At 51.8% G+C, this 17,116-nt stretch overlaps 6 protein-coding genes across 6 annotated transcripts; 2 read left to right on the top strand and 4 right to left on the bottom strand.

Annotated features, from left to right (window-relative positions):
• The first annotated feature begins 173 nt into the window (after positions 1-173).
• Positions 174-1,808, top strand: LOC122625332 (thioredoxin, mitochondrial). The gene is made up of 2 exons (XM_043805443.1): positions 174-529; positions 1,318-1,808. Exons 1-2 carry the CDS (start codon positions 347-349, stop codon positions 1,612-1,614), a joined length of 480 nt encoding a protein of 159 aa, XP_043661378.1. The 5' UTR covers positions 174-346; the 3' UTR covers positions 1,615-1,808.
• A 22-nt stretch (positions 1,809-1,830) lies between these two features.
• On the bottom strand, positions 1,831-5,376 carry LOC122625330 (5'-AMP-activated protein kinase catalytic subunit alpha-2). The gene is made up of 3 exons (XM_043805442.1): positions 5,174-5,376; positions 4,723-5,048; positions 1,831-4,159 (listed from the first exon to the last, which is right to left on the bottom strand). The coding sequence occupies exons 2-3, from the start codon at positions 4,999-5,001 to the stop codon at positions 2,690-2,692; spliced, it is 1,749 nt and encodes a 582-aa protein (XP_043661377.1). The 5' UTR covers positions 5,002-5,048; positions 5,174-5,376; the 3' UTR covers positions 1,831-2,689.
• Positions 5,377-6,209: 833 nt separating this feature from the next.
• Positions 6,210-10,779, bottom strand: LOC122625184 (sex-lethal homolog). Its single transcript, XM_043805156.1, has 6 exons — positions 10,648-10,779; positions 9,942-10,081; positions 9,511-9,870; positions 9,249-9,356; positions 9,002-9,183; positions 6,210-8,753 (listed from the first exon to the last, which is right to left on the bottom strand). Exons 2-6 carry the CDS (start codon positions 10,002-10,004, stop codon positions 8,105-8,107), a joined length of 1,362 nt encoding a protein of 453 aa, XP_043661091.1. The 5' UTR covers positions 10,005-10,081; positions 10,648-10,779; the 3' UTR covers positions 6,210-8,104.
• A 502-nt stretch (positions 10,780-11,281) lies between these two features.
• LOC122624787 (histidine-rich glycoprotein) lies at positions 11,282-12,138 on the bottom strand. Its single transcript, XM_043804486.1, has 2 exons — positions 12,015-12,138; positions 11,282-11,722 (listed from the first exon to the last, which is right to left on the bottom strand). Exons 1-2 carry the CDS (start codon positions 12,027-12,029, stop codon positions 11,282-11,284), a joined length of 456 nt encoding a protein of 151 aa, XP_043660421.1. The 5' UTR covers positions 12,030-12,138.
• A 1,397-nt stretch (positions 12,139-13,535) lies between these two features.
• Positions 13,536-14,627, top strand: LOC122623300 (CBL-interacting protein kinase 25). Its single transcript, XM_043802374.1, has one exon. It carries the CDS (start codon positions 13,601-13,603, stop codon positions 14,474-14,476), a length of 876 nt encoding a protein of 291 aa, XP_043658309.1. The 5' UTR covers positions 13,536-13,600; the 3' UTR covers positions 14,477-14,627.
• Positions 14,599-17,105, bottom strand: LOC122623298 (ESF1 homolog). The gene has a single exon (XM_043802371.1). The coding sequence runs from the start codon at positions 16,985-16,987 to the stop codon at positions 14,657-14,659; it is 2,331 nt and encodes a 776-aa protein (XP_043658306.1). The 5' UTR covers positions 16,988-17,105; the 3' UTR covers positions 14,599-14,656.
• Between the last annotated feature and the right edge of the window lie 11 nt (positions 17,106-17,116).

Below are 17,116 nucleotides of genomic sequence, written 5' to 3'. Positions count from 1 at the left end.
AAGGTGAGATAAGCTTACGTAGGTGACATTGGCCATTATACCTGCTACATAAGCGTAATATTTACGTACAATTTGAATATTTCGAATTTGTATACAACAGTTGGCTTTCCAGCTGGTTTCAGTGTTGCTTAGTGCGCCCGTCCGCCAGGTGGCAACACCGAGCAGGCGACAGTGTTGTACAGCGCTCGCTCAGAGTTTATAAACAAACATTAAACGCATACGCAGCACACACGGAAAAACCAACCAGTTGAACACCCGAGACCCTGCCCGCAATCTAATCACTGCGAGAGTCTCCGTGTTACGCATCTGCAGCCGCATCCGCCCCCGCACTGAATCCTAATCCGCAATGCTAAAGATCGCCGCCGAGGGAATCGCGCCACGTCTGGCGGCCTGTTGCTCCATTGGAGCGAAGAGCAGCAACCAAAGAATGGCGCCCCAGGCGGCCAAGGGCACCCAGAAGTACCTGTCGCAGTCGCAGCACCTCCACAAGAAGCTAGTCATCAAGGACCACTACGAGTTCGATCAAAAGGTGAGTCAGGATTATGCAATGGAACAGAATGGATTGAGATCCAATGGGATGGGTATGACCTTGCACCGCTGGCGTACGTGCCTGGTTTTCGGTTACTGGGCGACAGGGGTGTAGTGGCTAGGAGGGAGACGGGGGCGGATCCACCCCATGACGCACTTGGCCGTGGACCCGTCCACAGATACAAACATATGTGTGCGCACACTCGCCTCGCCTCGGTTCTGTTTTCGATTTTGTTTTGGGCCCGTGCTCGTGCTCGTGTATGTAAATGAGCCCCAAAACATTGGATACCGGTTTGAACCCCTTTCAACCAGCCCAGCCGCTGAGTCCGCGAAGAAACGGGAGCCAGCTGCAGAAGACCCTCCAGCATATCGCTCCATGCCCGAGTTATCAATTGCAGTCGGATTAGGCGAGATAAGAGGAGAGTGCGTCACACACGCACACATTTTGTAGTCTCCCCCGTAGCCATCCCGCCATTGTTTAAAGAGCAAACACTGCAATCTCAGAGTAACCGGAATCTAAAAACTACTAATATGGCCAGTGCTACAATTGAATGAATCATAACATGAAAAACTGCAGTATTCTGCTGCCAATCAATCTTTATACTCCCCTCGGCACCCGAAGATCCATTTCCCACTTTTCGCAATGACGTTATGCCTATAAGTGAACTGCTGGCATAGTCGAATAGGTGACGTTATGGCCATGGCAATGACTTGACAGTGTTTCGTAAGCTCCCAGCAGAGCACTCAATTGTAGAGTATTGTAATCACCTGTAGTCTCTTGTTCCGCAGGTGATCAACAGCGACAACCCGGTGATCGTGAACTTCCACGCCGAGTGGTGCGACCCCTGCAAGATACTCACGCCCAAGATGCTCGAGTTGCTGGAGAACTCGAACGAGATCGACCTGGCGGTCATCGATGTGGAGACGAACCTGGAACTCGTGGAGACCTTCGAGGTGAAGGCCGTGCCCGCTGTGCTGGCCTTCAGGAACGGCGTCGTGGTGGACAAGTTTATTGGCCTGGTGGACGCCAACAGCATCGAGACGCTAATCGACAAACTGAAGCGGAAGCAACAACAAAAGCAGTAGAAGTAGTGAGCTGTAGCAGCGATGCAAAGGTGGATTAGATCAGGGATGCTATGATTTTACACTCGAAACGGGAGACTGGAACTGCGATATATAGCCCAATGTGGAGGCAGAATTTGCGATCATCGATGCTGAAAGAATGTGCACAAAATACCTTAATATGCAATAAAACTAACTTTAATTATGGCTACTTTTAAGTGACACTTCGTCCACAATCGATTTAGAATATTAATGGATCGCTTTATTGTTTGGTTTATACAGATACATAAAACTTGGCCCACATCTGGTTGTAATCCGACAGCTACCCCAGACGCGGTTCCAATTACAATTCGTTAGGCATAATACAAATACATCCACGTGCACGTGCGGTTTGGATAATAACTCAACTTGTTTATAAACAAAAAGCGAAATCGAAATAGAAACAGAACAGAATAGTACAGAAACGGATCCAAGCCCGCCGACCGGGCGGAACCTACAGACTTAGACTAACCGGAAGCGGAAATGGATGCGGCAAAGCGGGTAACGGTAGCATAGCGGCGACGGCGGTTGGCGGGAGTCCGAGTTCAATAACATTTTATGTGGATTACACAGCCGCACAAAGGGAAGCTGGAGTCGTAGGGCCAAGCTCCTGATTTCGTCCGTTCGTCCTTCTAGAACGGGCTTGTGATTTTAAAAATCTATTCAGTCCTGCTACCGTTTCTCAACTACCGATAATTGCACATTGGGATTGGGGGTTGCCTTCTCTTACATTTGTGTGACGGCAACAGGACTACATGGGCATGCAAATGAGGATCTAGTTTTATTTGGGAGCTCGAAAATCGGACAAGGGGCAGCTGCTGCATTTGTTGCTGCATTTTGCGATTCCGATTCCGATGAAATCAGCAGTGGTTGGGACGAATTCAAGAACTTAGTCAAGTCAGGGATCCATGGGAACCAGGGAGCCCCGAACTCCATCCAGCTTTCCTTTGTGGTACTGTGTCTTCCGGGCAATGGTCAATCCTCAGGGCGGTCCGGGTGCGGATCGCCAGCCGAGAAGATCCCATCCAGTCCGCTGCGGCCGACGGCGGTCACCTCATCCTCAGCGAGCCAGTTGAATGATCAGGGCGGCGCACATTTCGAAAAACTCCATGGTGTGGTGCCCGGTCGGCTGCAGCGGCATTACCCCGGACACGCTAAGCGGCGGCGGAGTAAGGCTCTCCATGATGACGTCGTCGCCCTGCTCGACCTCGTCGTTGGTCAGCGACTTGAAGTCGAGCAGATAGCTCTTGGCGTCCACCTGGTACAGCTGCAGCGACATCTTCGAGAACTTTCCGGTCTTTACGTTCTGCCTGCGCACCCGAACGTGGTACGGATTGATGATCTTCCACTCGTAGCTGAGTGCCTTCATCGCCCGGTACACCTCGAGCATTATGTCGTTCGGCTTGCTCTGCGACCGGATGCCCAAATGCCACTTGGCGCGCTTGATGGGAGTACCGCCACGTGCGGTTTTCTCCGGGAAGGCTCCGCCGCCGGAGGTCTGCACGGACATGGCCAGTTGGCGGTCCCGCATCGGCGCAATCCGCTCTGGATGCGGTCGTATGGGGATGGTGCCGCTGGGAGTGCCTCCAGCCACTGGGGGCACTGGTGTGGCCGTGCCCGAGCTGGCTGCAGTGCCTCCGCCCACGGTCACGGTGGCCAGAGGGGCTTGGTGGTCCATCGATGATTGCGGAACGGGCGGAGGCGGCGGCGGTGGTGGCGAGCCGGCCACGAAGAAGTTGTTGATCTCGTTTATTTGGTTGGCCGCGTCATCGGCGAAGCGTTTGTTGTCGATGATCAGGTGGTAGGCGATGGCCAGCTGATCGTGCGGATCGCCGCTGAGCAGCGAGTTATGCACCTCGGTCTCCTTGACGCCGAACTTGGTGCAGACCTCTGCCACAGCGTAGGTGTCGATCACATTGGAGTCCTGCTCAATGGACGAGGGGAAGAGGTAGGCTGGGAGGTCCTTTTGGAACCACTCGTGCTTCTTGATCTCCTCGATGTTGGCCCGCTTGAGCGGGTCCACTTGCAGCATCTGGCACACCAGGTTGACCACTTGTTTGTTGAGGTACTCGGGAATCGGGAAAATGCCCGACTTGATCTTGCGGAACAGCGTGGGCACGTGCTCGTCGTCAAAGGGCAGCGTCCCGCACAGCAGGGCGTACAGGATGACGCCGCACGACCAGATGTCCACCTCGGGACCGGCGTACAGCTTGCCGGAAATCACCTCGGGCGCCGCGTAGTTGGGGGAGCCGCACGAGGTGCGCAGGAACTCGCCGTCGAGCATCATGTTCGAGAGCCCGAAGTCGGCGATCTTCACGTGCATGTTGTGGTCGAGCAGCAGGTTCTCCGGCTTCAGATCCCGATGCACGATCATGTGCCGGTGGCAATAGTCCACGCCCGAGATAATCTGCTGAAAGAAGCGGCGCGCCTGGTGCTCCTGCAGCTTGCCGTGCTTGACAATGTAGTCGAACAGCTCTCCACCGCTCACGTACTCCATGATCATGAAGATGTCCGAGGGCGTGGAGATGACCTTCGGGGAGTTACGGAACGGTTAGCAAACACATTTATATAAGCTGATGGCTGTAGTCGTCCCTAGGTTACCTAGCTTCCCCTTAACCCTGGCTAACCTCACTTGGCAACTGATCTAATCCGAAAACCTCGGGGAAATGCTACCGTAGAACCAGATAACTGGGCAGCCGGAGCTGACTCATCGGCCTACAGGAGATGCCGTTTCTGTTTATTTACGTTAGGCCAGTATGCTTGTTGTGATGGTCTGGGCAGTGCTCCAGTTTCTTGGGCCGCATTAGATTCGGGTGACCATGACCGCAGGCATGCAAGCAAACCATACGACACCTGCACACTATTGTTATGGAGCAGCTATGTTCCCTATTCTGGGCATCTCCTGCCTGTTTGTTTATTTAATTTGTACTCGTTTGTTTGTTATGAATATCTGGCCAGCGTACTGCGTTCGCATAGGAAACCAGTGGCCCAGTTTCCTGGGAACCTTTCGTCTCCGGTTACCAACCATTTACGTGGGCACGATTGTATACTTTGTGGGAAAGCAAGCGCGCTAGCTTGGAGCAATACACTCACCTGGTACAGCTTGATGATGTGCGGATGGCGGAAGAGCTTCAGGTTCTGGATCTCTCGCCGGATCTTGCCCACAACGTCCAGGCTCTTGATCTTCTGCCGATTGAGTATCTTGACGGCCACCTTGACGCGGGTGATCTGGTGCTCGCCGATCTTCACCTTGCCGAAGGTGCCCGTGCCCAGGGTGGCGCCCAGCAGGTAGTGCCCGATCTTGACTAGCGGCTGGCCATTGGCACTGCCGGCGGCCACCGCCTCAGCGGCCGCAGCCCTCATCTGGGGCATCGCGAGCAGATAGCTCCTTGGGGGACTGGGGGTGCTCCACTGCTCCGCTGCGGAGAGACGCGGTGAGGGAAAGGAGGGGAGCGGTGGTAAGGTCGTTATCGGTTATTGCGTAGTGTACTCCGCTGAATCAACAGAATAGAATCGAATAGAACAGAGCAGAGCAGCCACTCACGTTACGTTCTTCCTGCCAGCCGTGCCACCTCGCCCGGATGCGGATGTGGATGTGGTTGTCGATGTGGTTGTGGATGTGGATGTGTCAAGGGCGGTGGTGTTGATAATGATTTCCTTGTTTTGTGTTCGAGCGCGGCAACGAGACTCTCCTTTTCGCTTGGCTTTTCTTCGCGTTTTGCTTATTTAATTGACATTGGAAGGCGCTGGCACTTCCAACAACAGTGCCTTCCAACAACACTCGTTCCAGCAGCTGATTCGCGCCCTCTCGCTCTCGCCTTCCAGTGCCTATCGATAAGTGGCTGGCCAGTGATGCCAGGTGGTTCACACAATGGCGCGCAATTTAAATCTGCATAGCAATAATAATACCTTCACACATTTGCAATCATTAAACTCGCCGCATGCGGGCAATCCAAAAACCTAGTTAGTGTGTCTAACCAAAACTCGTTGGTGTCCAATTGAAAGGGAAAAGATGACCGCATTGTGATTAAAACACACATTTATTACACCAAGTTGATTTTTTGGATCCACTCCACGCGCATTAATAAGCCAGAAAGATGCCTCTTGTGTGCTGCGTGTCTATTAAGTGTACATCAACATCAACATTCAATATAGATTATCAAGAATACTGCCCTATAAATTCTCAAAGATTTATGGTAAAATTCAGTTTGTTCACAAATATGCGTGTGTAAGTCTAGGTTTGTATTTTTCTCTTTCTTTTTTTAGTTTGTAGTAAAAGGCTGCCACAGCTCCTTGTTTTCACCTTTCGAATAGACCCGCTTAAGGACTAGTGTGTAATATTCGTGTATAATATTCGTACGTAACTACGTTGATTAGGATTCAGCTAAGCGAAAATTGAACATTTGAACTATTTATTTGCTTAGCCTAACATCAATTTACAACAATATATCGTCAACCTTAAGCTCTGTTCCGCACTGTACTGTGCTGACTGTGACTGTACCTCAAAGCTGCATCTTCTCTCTCGCTCTCTTTCGCTGAGGCTGCATCGCACCATCTCGCTCGCAGGCTCGGCTCAAGAATTCAATATGTGTGTTTGTTTATTATAAACTTTAGAATTTAAGTTTTAAATACATGTATTTCTTTCGCGCGTTAAGTTTATTCTGAAAAAAAAGTCACCTTAACTATGATAATGCTACGAGACTAGGATTTACGTTTAGAGATTATCAATACTAAAAAAAAAAATTTGGGACCTCTGGGTCCCACGGGTATGCTGGTTGGAAAATTTCAAGTTTATTTTATATTCAGCCATCTTCTTGTCGGGTTTTTTTTTGTTTTTTATGTTTTTCTTGGAGGTTTACGGCAATTCGGGTTCGGGTGTTTATACATTCATATATATTATCTAATATATAGGTGTTTGTATAGTGTGGTGTTCTTGGGTTGTTGGTAGTACATCAATAATTTATTTATATGTAATGTAATAAAAAGCAAGTGCCGCGAACGAACCCTTGTTGTGTTGACGTTCCTTAAAAGTCTACAAATTAACCATCTACTCGGAGCAAGCGTCTTCTGTCCGTTGTCAAGGTCTGTAAGGTCAGTCTCCCTATATCCTCGTCCGTTTCGTCCGTCTCACAGTGTCCGGCCGGAATTATCGCCATACCCTGGGGCTAGGCTAGTAACCGTGCAGTTACTCAATTTATCTCAACTCATCTGCGATGCCCAATCCATCAGGAACGAAGATTCGTTCTCGAATTGGAGAGGAATGGGACTGCAGGGAAGTTACATTTGAGTTGGGTTTGCGTTCTCGTCTCGTATTGAGTTGCTAGTGGTTTGCGTTTGGAGCTTTGTATGCTTCTCATACAAATTCATTGGAATTTTTTCTCATTTGCTTACATCTTATCGTTACCGCGAACTTATCAAATCGTTTATCAAGGATTCGACTCCGACCGTCTTTATGTGTGTGTGTTGTTGGGGATTGTGTGGGCTGGTTTTGCTTTGGAACATTATTTCTTACATCTTAATACTCGCTATGCATCATCAACTTGGCTTTGCTTAATTCTGTGATAGTGTTCTTTCGGTACTGCTCATGCCTGCCGTGCACCTTTTGTTTGCCTCCTGCTGCCAATGCTTGGATTTGCTATTCCTGGCCAGTATGGTTTCGGGTTATATAGATATAGTATGGCCTCAACCGATCCTGGCTCTCTGACATGGATATACATATATGGATAACGAAATACATACATACACATAGAGAGACGCAGAGAGAGCGAGAGAGTTGGCTACTATTGGGTATTGCTTCTCGGTTATATCTCCTTCCCTCCTCCGATTCCACTGGACATAATTCTGCTCGCTGCCACTGCTACCACTGCCTACGCATCCGCCATCGCCCGACTTCTTCGTCTCCTCCGTCTGCCAGCAATGCGCTGCTCTTTGGCTCACCTCATCCAGTCCATTGGCACACAACTCACCGTTGGCCTTTTATTGGGTAGTAAATGAGTTGACCGGTCCTCCTTTTGGTTATTGAAACTCATGCACGCTCCACTCACTTTGAGCTTGTGGACTGGCTATGTCCATTGGAACAGGAACAGAGATGGAAACCGTGCAACATACTGGAACGTACACGGCCAACACAGCTGGGTAGGCCGAAATGGACGAAATCGACGTGGCTGGCGAAGAGAGGGAAACGGCTAATGGATGGTTGGCGGCTGGGAAGTAGAGCGGCACTAGGTAGTCGGAGTGGGATCGGGATCTACCATCGAATGCGGAATATATCTGATGGTTGTTCTGGAGGCTTACGGGCGGCGGCTCAAAGTGAATCTGCTGCTGCAGTTGCTCTCGTTGTTCTTGTTGGGGCTGTGGCAAGTGCCATTGCCTACGGGATGCGGCTGGCTGGGGAATCGGCTGCAAATCGGCAATGGCAGCATGAACACTTCACCTGTGAGATGCAGCTAATATCGTGTAAAGAAATTAATGGCGTTTAAATAAATTTCTGTGCATGGTTATATGGATGCGGTTTTTGAGATCGTGTTGTTCTATTTGATCTACCTCTATGCGCCATGTGGTGGAAGCCACCACCACCGCCTCCACCGCCGCCGCCACCACCACCGCCGCCTCCGTGGATGGGCATGCCCATGCCCATGCCCATACCCATGTTAACGCCCATGCCCATGTTCATGCCCATCGGGTGCATTTGCTGCATGTGGTGCGGAGGCGGGCCGCCCATGTTGTGGTGGTTGTTGTTGTTGTTATGGTGGTGGTTGTTGGGGTGATTGTTGTTGTGGTTGTTGGGATGGTGGTGCTGCATGTGGTGCAGCGGCGGATGGTGTTGCGGATGTTGGTGTGGATGCTGTGGCTGATGATGATGCGGCGGCATATGCGGATTATGGTGGTTGTTGTGATGGTGATTATTGTGGTGATGCGGCGGGTGCATCGGTCCACCGGGTCCCATGTGCGGCGGACCACCGCCTCCGCCACCATTGCCACCTCCGATCTGGGCCATAAACTGAGCCGCCTTGGCCTTGCCGTGTTCCTCCGCAAGGCGCACCCAGATTGGCTGGGATCCGCCCTCCGGCACCGTATTGTTCAGCGCCTTAATCGCCTCCTGCGCCTCCTCGCGCTTATTGTAACTGCAAGCAAGAGAGCAGGTTTCAAATGGGAGATCTAAGAAAGCGTAAGTAAGCGTAAGCCTTCAATCGAACTCATGATTCATTTGGTCGTGGTTTTCTTTAGTTCTCTTTAAATTCAACCTTTTTTTCCACCAAAAATCTCTTTCTCTGAGCACACAATTTAGTGGGGCACACTGGACACGAATCGAGCACTGTGACCTACTTTCGAATCATAGCTTCACATTCCGCAGATCGCACACCGTACTCACCGCACAAACGCGACGCCGCGCGGTCGTCCAGTGAGCTTGTCCCGCAGGATGTTTCGCTGGACAATCAGGCCGTACGGCGAGAAGATGCGGTCGAGCATGTCGTCGTTGATGTTCCGCGACAGGTTGATGACGTACAAATTCGTATCCTTGATGGACTGCCCACCGGGTCGGGCATACGACACCTGGGGGAGGCAAAAAAAAATGAGTGACAACGGAGCCATGGGAATTTTAGGGGTTTATAACGCACCTTTAATCGCTTGTTGCGCACATAGAAGCCATTAAGCTTCTGGATGGCGTCCTCCGAGTCCGACTCTGTTTTGTAGTCCACGAAGCCGTAACCGAAGCTATATCCGGTCTGTACCGTTGGCGGGCATGCGGAGAAGAGGGGAGCGTAAGCTGCATTCGTGTGTATGCAACGTGCGACAGGGATGGCACCTGTGACGTGCAGTTCACCAGGTACCCTGGGCATCCAGGTATCTAGGCATCCAGGCACCAACAACCAAACTTACCTTGAAGTCGCGCATTATCTTGCAGGTGTTGATGGGCCCGCAGCCACTGAAGAGGTTGTACAGCTCGCGGTCGGTCATGTCCTGCGGCAAGTAATTGATGATCAGATTGGTGGCGCTGGTGCGGTCCACTTGCTGCATCTGTTGCTGCTGTCCTGAGGGGCCATTGTTGCCCTCGTTGCCCTGGCCGTGGTGTTGCTCCTCGTCGCCAGAATGCTCCTGGCCGTCGCCATCGTTGTCGCCATCACCATCACCATCGCCATCCCCATCGCCATCGCCATCCCCATCCTCCTGCTGCATGTTGCCGTTGCTGTCGTCGTCATCGTCGGTGCCGTCATCACGGCCCACATTATCGCCGGAGTCCTGTACCGCAGCAGCGAAAAGAATAGACGTGTGAAAACAGCTTCGTTTGCCAACCGATTCCGAAAACTCACCTCTATGTCGGAGGACTGCTCGTCGTCGTGCTCCTGGCCCTGCATCTTCTCCGAGTTGGACATGTCCTTCTGTGTCAAGCTTTGATAGCTCCTGTTTGTCTGGGTTTTTTGCGTGTTTGCGTCGCAGTTGGCGCCACAAGCTGCAACGATACAAGAGAGTGCAAATTAATTATCTCGCAATGAAGCAGCTAAACAGAGATTCCAATTGGGAGTCGGAGCAGGGACGAGCGGTACTCCTTGTTGCGCGGCTGCAGGATGCGGATTGAGCGCAGCTCCGGACTCGCGACTCCGGAACTGCAATTCCTCTCGGCAAAATCAGAATCCGAATATGTGTGTGTACATCTCGGCTGCCGAGCCAACGGGGAGAATCGAAGGGGACGGCGCACGATTAGCTGGAATGCGGATGCACTTGGTAGCCCGCCACTGCCCGCCCCTGGGATTTCGGGTATCCGTACCCGGGAGTCCCAGCGCCACCCGCAAAAGGAAGGAAAAGCTGCTGGAAAAGTAACTACCAACACGAAGTGCACCAACACCCGCGCACTCGCGCATACACACACGCACACATACACACGTCGATGCGTCCGTGTTAGTTGGCTTGGGGCCGTGCAGCCGAAAAAAGCAACACGGAAGAGCGTCGGGGCCACGAAGTCCGCGGGATTCGGCCACCGGTGGCCACGGAAACACTCCGCAGGTGCCAAATACTCACTTTTCAGCAAACGGCTTCACTAACTGCACCGAAAAGCAGCGGGTTTTGTGCACTTTTTGCGTTTTCAAACGATATACCATCGGTGTCAATTGTTCTTCGATATCGGGGGCGATTTGTATCGGAACCTATCGGGGCCGACGATTCTTGATAGCTCGATAACTCATGCCGCCCGGCTCTGGAAATCATAAAGTATTTTCAAACGATTTCCTATGTAATATATATTATTATTGTTTTAATTTTGGATTTTAATAATAAAAAATGTTTCCTACAAATTTGAACTTCAAAATATACCAGAACTCAAAAATACCAAAAGCGTTCGCACTGCGATGAATTGCCTGCGCCTGGAACTGTCGATAGATCGTTATCGAGCTTCGTTTGAGCAGTTGAAATACACTGTGAAAAATGCACTGTGTCTGGGAGAAATGTATCTTAAAGTTTTTAATTGCAGACAAAATGCTGCTAAGGAATAAAGCAATCAAAAAATGTCAAGTAATAAAACATCTCTTGATTTGGGTGGTACTCTATAGTCTAGGTCAACGCTTTATTAACACAAGAAAATTAACGTAGCAAATCCTTAAACACTAACGAAATCCCTACAGCTCATTTGGCATTTCCGATTCGGATGATCCAAGTCCTACTCGTGGTGCGAGTAGTGCTCATAGTGTTCCGAGTGGTGCACCGGCTCCTCGTAGTGGCCGTGCTCGTGGTGCGACTCGCTGTGGTTTTCGAGGACCAGTCCGTGGTTGTGGTTGTGCTCGGTCTTCGGGTGCAGGATCTTCAGCTTCTGCTTGGTGCCGCCGATCTCGATGGGCTTCTTCACCAGGTGCTGGTCCTCCTTCTTGATGTAGACGGGCACGGCGTGGTAGTGGTGGAACTTGACGCTCTGGTGCGAGGTGGCGTGCTTGTGGTCCACCTCGTGGTGCAGCTCCGTCTCCTCGTGCTCCGGCTCGTACTTGACGTGGTGCTCCGGCTCGTGGTGCTCATGATGTTCGTGGTGCTCGTACTCCTCGTGGCCCTGGTGGTAGTCGTGGATCTTCAGCGCTCCACTCACGGCCAGAAGGGCCAGGCAGGGAATCTGCAGGAGTAAGTAATGCGATCAATGCGGTATTCCATTTGATATTTGCCATTTGAAGTAACGGCATTTTTAAAGAATTAACTTAAGCGTATTGTATAAAATCCTTTCGAACATTTAAGACTTTTTGACAAGACGCTTTTTGCAACTTAAAATGTATGTTAAATACTTTGCTAAAGGACTCTACGAAATTAGGAAGTTTTTATTGGGCTTTTGCCGTTTCTTATTGGTTTGAAAACTTCCCTTCCATAGAAGGAATCTATCGTTTTAAAAAAGTTCTAGTTTCGGTGCTTACAGCCAACTTAAGCATGGTTTTCTGGATGGTTTTGTATCACACACTGAGGCACAATCAAAAAATATTCGAAACTGTAGTCCGTTACGCGAAGTGCTCCTCTTGGCAGTGGCAAACTGAATGTGGCTCTGCGTTCGGGACCAGATTCGATTTATACCCGGTTTGGGCCAAAGCCAACCTGTAGCTGTAGCTACAAAGTTGTGGCAAGCGAAATGTGAAATGTGCAACAGCAGCCACAATGGCAACACACGGCAACGAACTTCACTCTGTTGTTGTAATTTATGACCGCTGCCTGCCACAATTGTTTGGAAAATTTGGAAAATAGGTGCGTGCGATAGTGGTTCAATTAAAGCGGATTACGTATACGGCATGTGGCCTTTGCTGCGGCGGTGGCCAGTTTCCTGCGCAGGAGAAACCAAAACCCGTTGTCAATCAACGGGTTAACAACCATCCAGCTGGAAAACCAGTCGCCGTTGAAAAATTCGATGCAAGTGCAAGGCGATTAGACGGTCATAGATAACCAAATGGAAAAACTCACAAAACGGGAAGAGAGGTTCATTGTAATAGATCAATTTTGATCACCCTCGAAATCTGCCCTTTATCAATAGTGATATTTGCTCCTGAATTCCCAGGATAATACAGAACATATCAATGTACCTAGGCTATGAGTTATCAGTATTGCCTATCGTTGCCCCAATCCTGACGATAGCCACCGATAGACAACTTTCCGATTGAGCTCGACAGCTCACTGGATGGGCCAATCCCTTATGATTAATGATGGGCGAATGATGGATTGAGATGGAGAGAAGGGCTTTTCGCAATCCCCACTGCAAGCTGCAAGTGCCGGGTGAAAGGTGCGTCCACTCCGATCGATAAACGAACGGAGTAGCAATTAAAATGCAGTACATTACCATTAGATAATGACTTCGGCGGCAGGTTAACGACTCCACTTGGGAAGCTCGCGAATTGTATAGCCCAAAACACAATTCGAATGCCACAGTATATGCACAACTCGGAGCGATTTAGTGGGTTAGTGTGCTCTGGGCGGGCACGAAATGGCGGCTGTGTGCACATATAATCGATTTGAAAAGTAAAAGTAAACTGCTTTCCCAGTCGCACGATTTGCATAACAGCCACAACACCACCCCACTCCAGTCTGCAAAGCCCATGTCCGACATGCACCCGACATGTCGAGCAGTTTTAATTATCAATCCGGCGATAAATCTCCTTATATAACGTGCAAATTGACAGGAAGCGCCGCCTGCCAAGTCTGCACCTCAAAATCAAAGGAACAGCGCCTTTGCTCCGTCCACCGGCTCAGGAATCCAGTAAAGGTTTGGTTTCCAGTACCGTGGTTAGGTGGCTTAGTGAACAAGACTACTACTTTCTTACATGGAGCACTCTCGCCTGCCAGATAAACCAATCTTATATGGGGTTCCTAAGTTCGGAGTTTTCGAAGTTTTCGGCTTCTTTCGAAGATACTGTGTGCATCACTGGTTTCGAAACAATCGATAGATGGCGCGCTTGCGCAGGCCTAACTGTACATCAAAGCGTTCGCGGATTACGCTTCCGAGATCTGCGCACTTGAGATGGAACTGGGTGACTCCAAGCTGCGTGCGGTCCGGGTGCTGGGACAGGGCACCTTTGGCCGGGTGTTCCTCTGCCATCAGAACGAGGTGCGCGGGCAGCCGGACAGGAAGGTGTGCGTGAAGCGGATCATCGTCCGGAATCCCAAGACAGAGCTGGGTCTGATCAAGGAAGAGGTGTACATCATCTCGCAGCTGCGCCACCCGCACATCGTCGAGTTCCTGCGCTCCTTCAGCCACGCTGGCACGGTGAACATCGTGATGGAGTACGTGCCCAACGGAACCTTGAGAGATGTCATCCAGCAGCTGCCTCCGGGCACTGGGGGTGTCCGTCAGGAGCGGCTGTTGCGCTACTTCCGCGACATGGTAGTGGGGCTCGAGTACCTGCACATACGCTGCGTCATCCACCGGGACATCAAGCCCGAGAACATGCTCCTCGACGCCAACGACCGCGTCAAGATCGCCGACTTCGGAATCGCGAACGTCCATGCGCCCAGCACCCAACTGCAGGCCGGCATGGGCACGCCCATGTACATGGCCCCGGAGGCGATGTCTAGCCAAGGCAAGGTGGACTTCAAGTCGGACGTGTGGTCGCTGGGGCTGGTCCTCTATGAGCTGTGCCTCGGACGCAGCCCCTTTGCCGCGTTTCTCGACAAGAACGCCACCCCTGCCATACTGCAGACTGTAGTCCAGACGCTGGTCCGTCCCCGGCTCGACTGCCAGCTCATCCGGCGTCTCTACGATCCCGTGTGGGCGCAGGCTTGCGAACTGATGGTCGTCTACGAGCAGGAGCGCCGTATCTGCCTCCCGGACATCTTCCACCTCGACGCCGCAATGACTGTGACGCTCTACAAGCAATACTTCAGCTACAGCTACTAACGGAGGCCAATGGTCAGCTGAGCTGCGTGGGAAAACCTCAACAAATATTTAATCGTACTTTTAGAACTAGGCTATCTTAAGTTTTTTGTGTCCTTTCATCCATTTTCCCAAAACAGTCCCACTCAATGTCATAAACGTAGTCTTTAATTTACATCTTTCTACCTACTGTACATTAATCCTCTAAAGCTTCTGGCCCTGCTGTTGCAGCTGGATCTTACGCTTCAGGCTCTTGACCAGGGCGTTCTGCTCCAGCTGCTGTTTACTCCGCTTGGGGGCTACCTGATCATCCCCATCCGCATCTCCGTTGGCAGCGCCGCCCTCCGTTTGCTCCTTCCGGCGCTTTAACTTCTCGCCGATGATCTGCTGCATGCCCTTGGTGGCCTTGTAGTGGGAGTGGGTGGGATCGATGTTGAACTCGTGCGACTTGTAGACGGCCTTGAAGCGGTTATCGTTCAGGTTCACTTGGAAGTCATCGTCCAGCTTCTCCGAATTCTGCGGCTGGTTTTTCGATTTCTTCAACTGCTGACGACGCTTTCGCTTCGAACCGCTCGCTTCTTGCTCTTCCTTCTTGAGGATTTTGGTCAGGCTAAAGTGCTGCTTCTCGTCGCGCCCATCGCCATCGTCCAGCAGTAGCTCCAACTCCTTCTCTTGCTGCTTCGCCTCGACATCCTCCTCTCCATCGGTCTTTCCCTTCTTCTTCTTTTTCTTCTTGTCCTGCTTCGTCTTTGGAGGAGCGTAGTCTCCATTGGCGAACTCTTCGGCGAAGTAGGCGTCGTTCAAATCGATGCCATCGGGCACCATGGATTCGTCGCTGTCCTCACCGGGATCTCCTCCCTTGGCTTCGATCTGGCGCTGGCGGCGCTGCTCCTTGCGCTGCTTGTTCTTCTCGCTGCGTTTCTGGATCACCTTCTCGATGGGCGTGAGCTCCGATTGGGCTTCCTGCTCTGGCTTTTCATCTTCGTGCTGGGGCTCCACGTTCCAGGTCATTTCCATTTCGTACTTCTGCTCCTTCTCTTGCTTTTCCTGTTCCAATATGTCGGCCAGCAAGTTTTTGTAGGCGGCAATGCGTTCTTGCTTAGAAGGCTTCTTAGGCTTGCTCTTCTGTGGGTTCTCAGAAAGCGCCTCTTGAGTTTTCTCCTCCGCCGGGGACTCCTCCCCCTCAGAATCCTCTTCCTCACTGCTGTACGCTACTATCTGGCGCAGCTCCTTGTCCGTAAGCTTGTCAACCTGCCCGCTGGAGAGTTTGTCGCCCAACTCACGTCGGTCCAGCGCCGTCTCGTCCCAGGTTAGATCCACCTTGGCCTGCTGCAGCGCCGTGGTGGTAAACTGGCGCGGCTTATAGCTGCTGGCATCCGGCAGCTCGAAGCATTCATCCGACGGCGTGTCCTCCTCGAACGAGGTGTCGTCCGGGATGAAGCGCAAGTCCACGCGGGTGGCGGAGCTCTCGTACTCAATGCCATCGCACTCCTTGTAAACTTTGTCGGCGGTGTCTATGCTGTCGCACTCCACAACAGCGTAGTAGTAGCGAAGGCGGTTTAGCTGGTACTGACGCAGCTTCTCCATGTGGTAGTCCTCCCCCTCTTCGGCATCGCTGTCCTGCTGGCGCACCAGCTCCTCATCGGAGTCGTCTTCTTGCTCCTTATGCTCCACCAGTTCCTTTGGCCCGTGCACTTCCTCCTCGGCCATGCGCGCCTTTCCGAACTCTGAGGGGTATATCTTGACGCTGAGGATGCTCCCGCCGGGCGGCAGGAATGAGCTGAGCATGACCATTAGATCCTCGGCTCGGATGCGGTCCCAGTCCATGTTGCACACAGCCAGGCGGCGGGTGCTTTCCTCAGTGTGATCGGCATCGTTGTCCAGCTCACCCCACACGTGGTCTATCTGCAGTTCCGGACCCTCGTCCTCATCGTCGCTGTCCTCGTCAGAGGAGGAGTCGGTAAACAGGCGGCCTTCTCCGCGGGCGTAGTCTATTTCCGGGTTGGTCAGGCGCTCGCGAAGACTCTGTGACACCTCGGAACTATCGCTCTCCAGCGCATCGTTGCCCAGGTCGTCCTCCTCCTTTTCCAAGTTGGCAATGGCCCGCTCCTCGGCGCGCCGCTCCTGTTGCTCCGCCTCCGCCTCGGAGTCGCGATCGGGAACGGAATCCTTTTTGGCTTCCTCTTCGTCGCTGCTGCTCTCATTCTCGTCCAGTTCATAGAACTTTCTGAGGTCCTCGGCATTGCTCTTGTTGACCGGACGGCCGTACTTGTCCACGGTGTACTTCACCTTGAACTTGTCGTCCGTGAACATGCCCTGGAAACGCTTGTCGATTTTGACCTTTCGCTGCACCTTGGGAACACCGCGAAATCGGGGATCGGACAAGAGGTGCTGGAACCGAGAGTCCTTCCAGATGCCGTTCTCCGAGTCGGTGACGCCAGCCGCCTTCCCCATGTTGGCCTGGGAGGACGTGGATGCCTCCTCCTTCGCCGTCGTCTTGGCCAGCTTCCCGGACTTGTCCTTCTTCTTGGCCATTTTCAACGGAGCCCAGTAAAATACAAACAAAAACCCAAGCACGTGCGGTGCGGCGGTTTGGTTATCGATATCCCAGCTGAGGGAACGATAGAACTTAGAAACAGATAGACTGCCTATCGTCTAACGCAT

This window comes from Drosophila teissieri, chromosome X (genome assembly GCF_016746235.2).
Source record: "Drosophila teissieri strain GT53w chromosome X, Prin_Dtei_1.1, whole genome shotgun sequence".
In the NCBI taxonomy this organism is placed as follows: Eukaryota; Metazoa; Arthropoda; class Insecta; order Diptera; family Drosophilidae; genus Drosophila; species Drosophila teissieri.
Note: the sequence above shows the minus strand (reverse complement) of the source record. Positions and strands in the feature narration are given on the sequence as shown.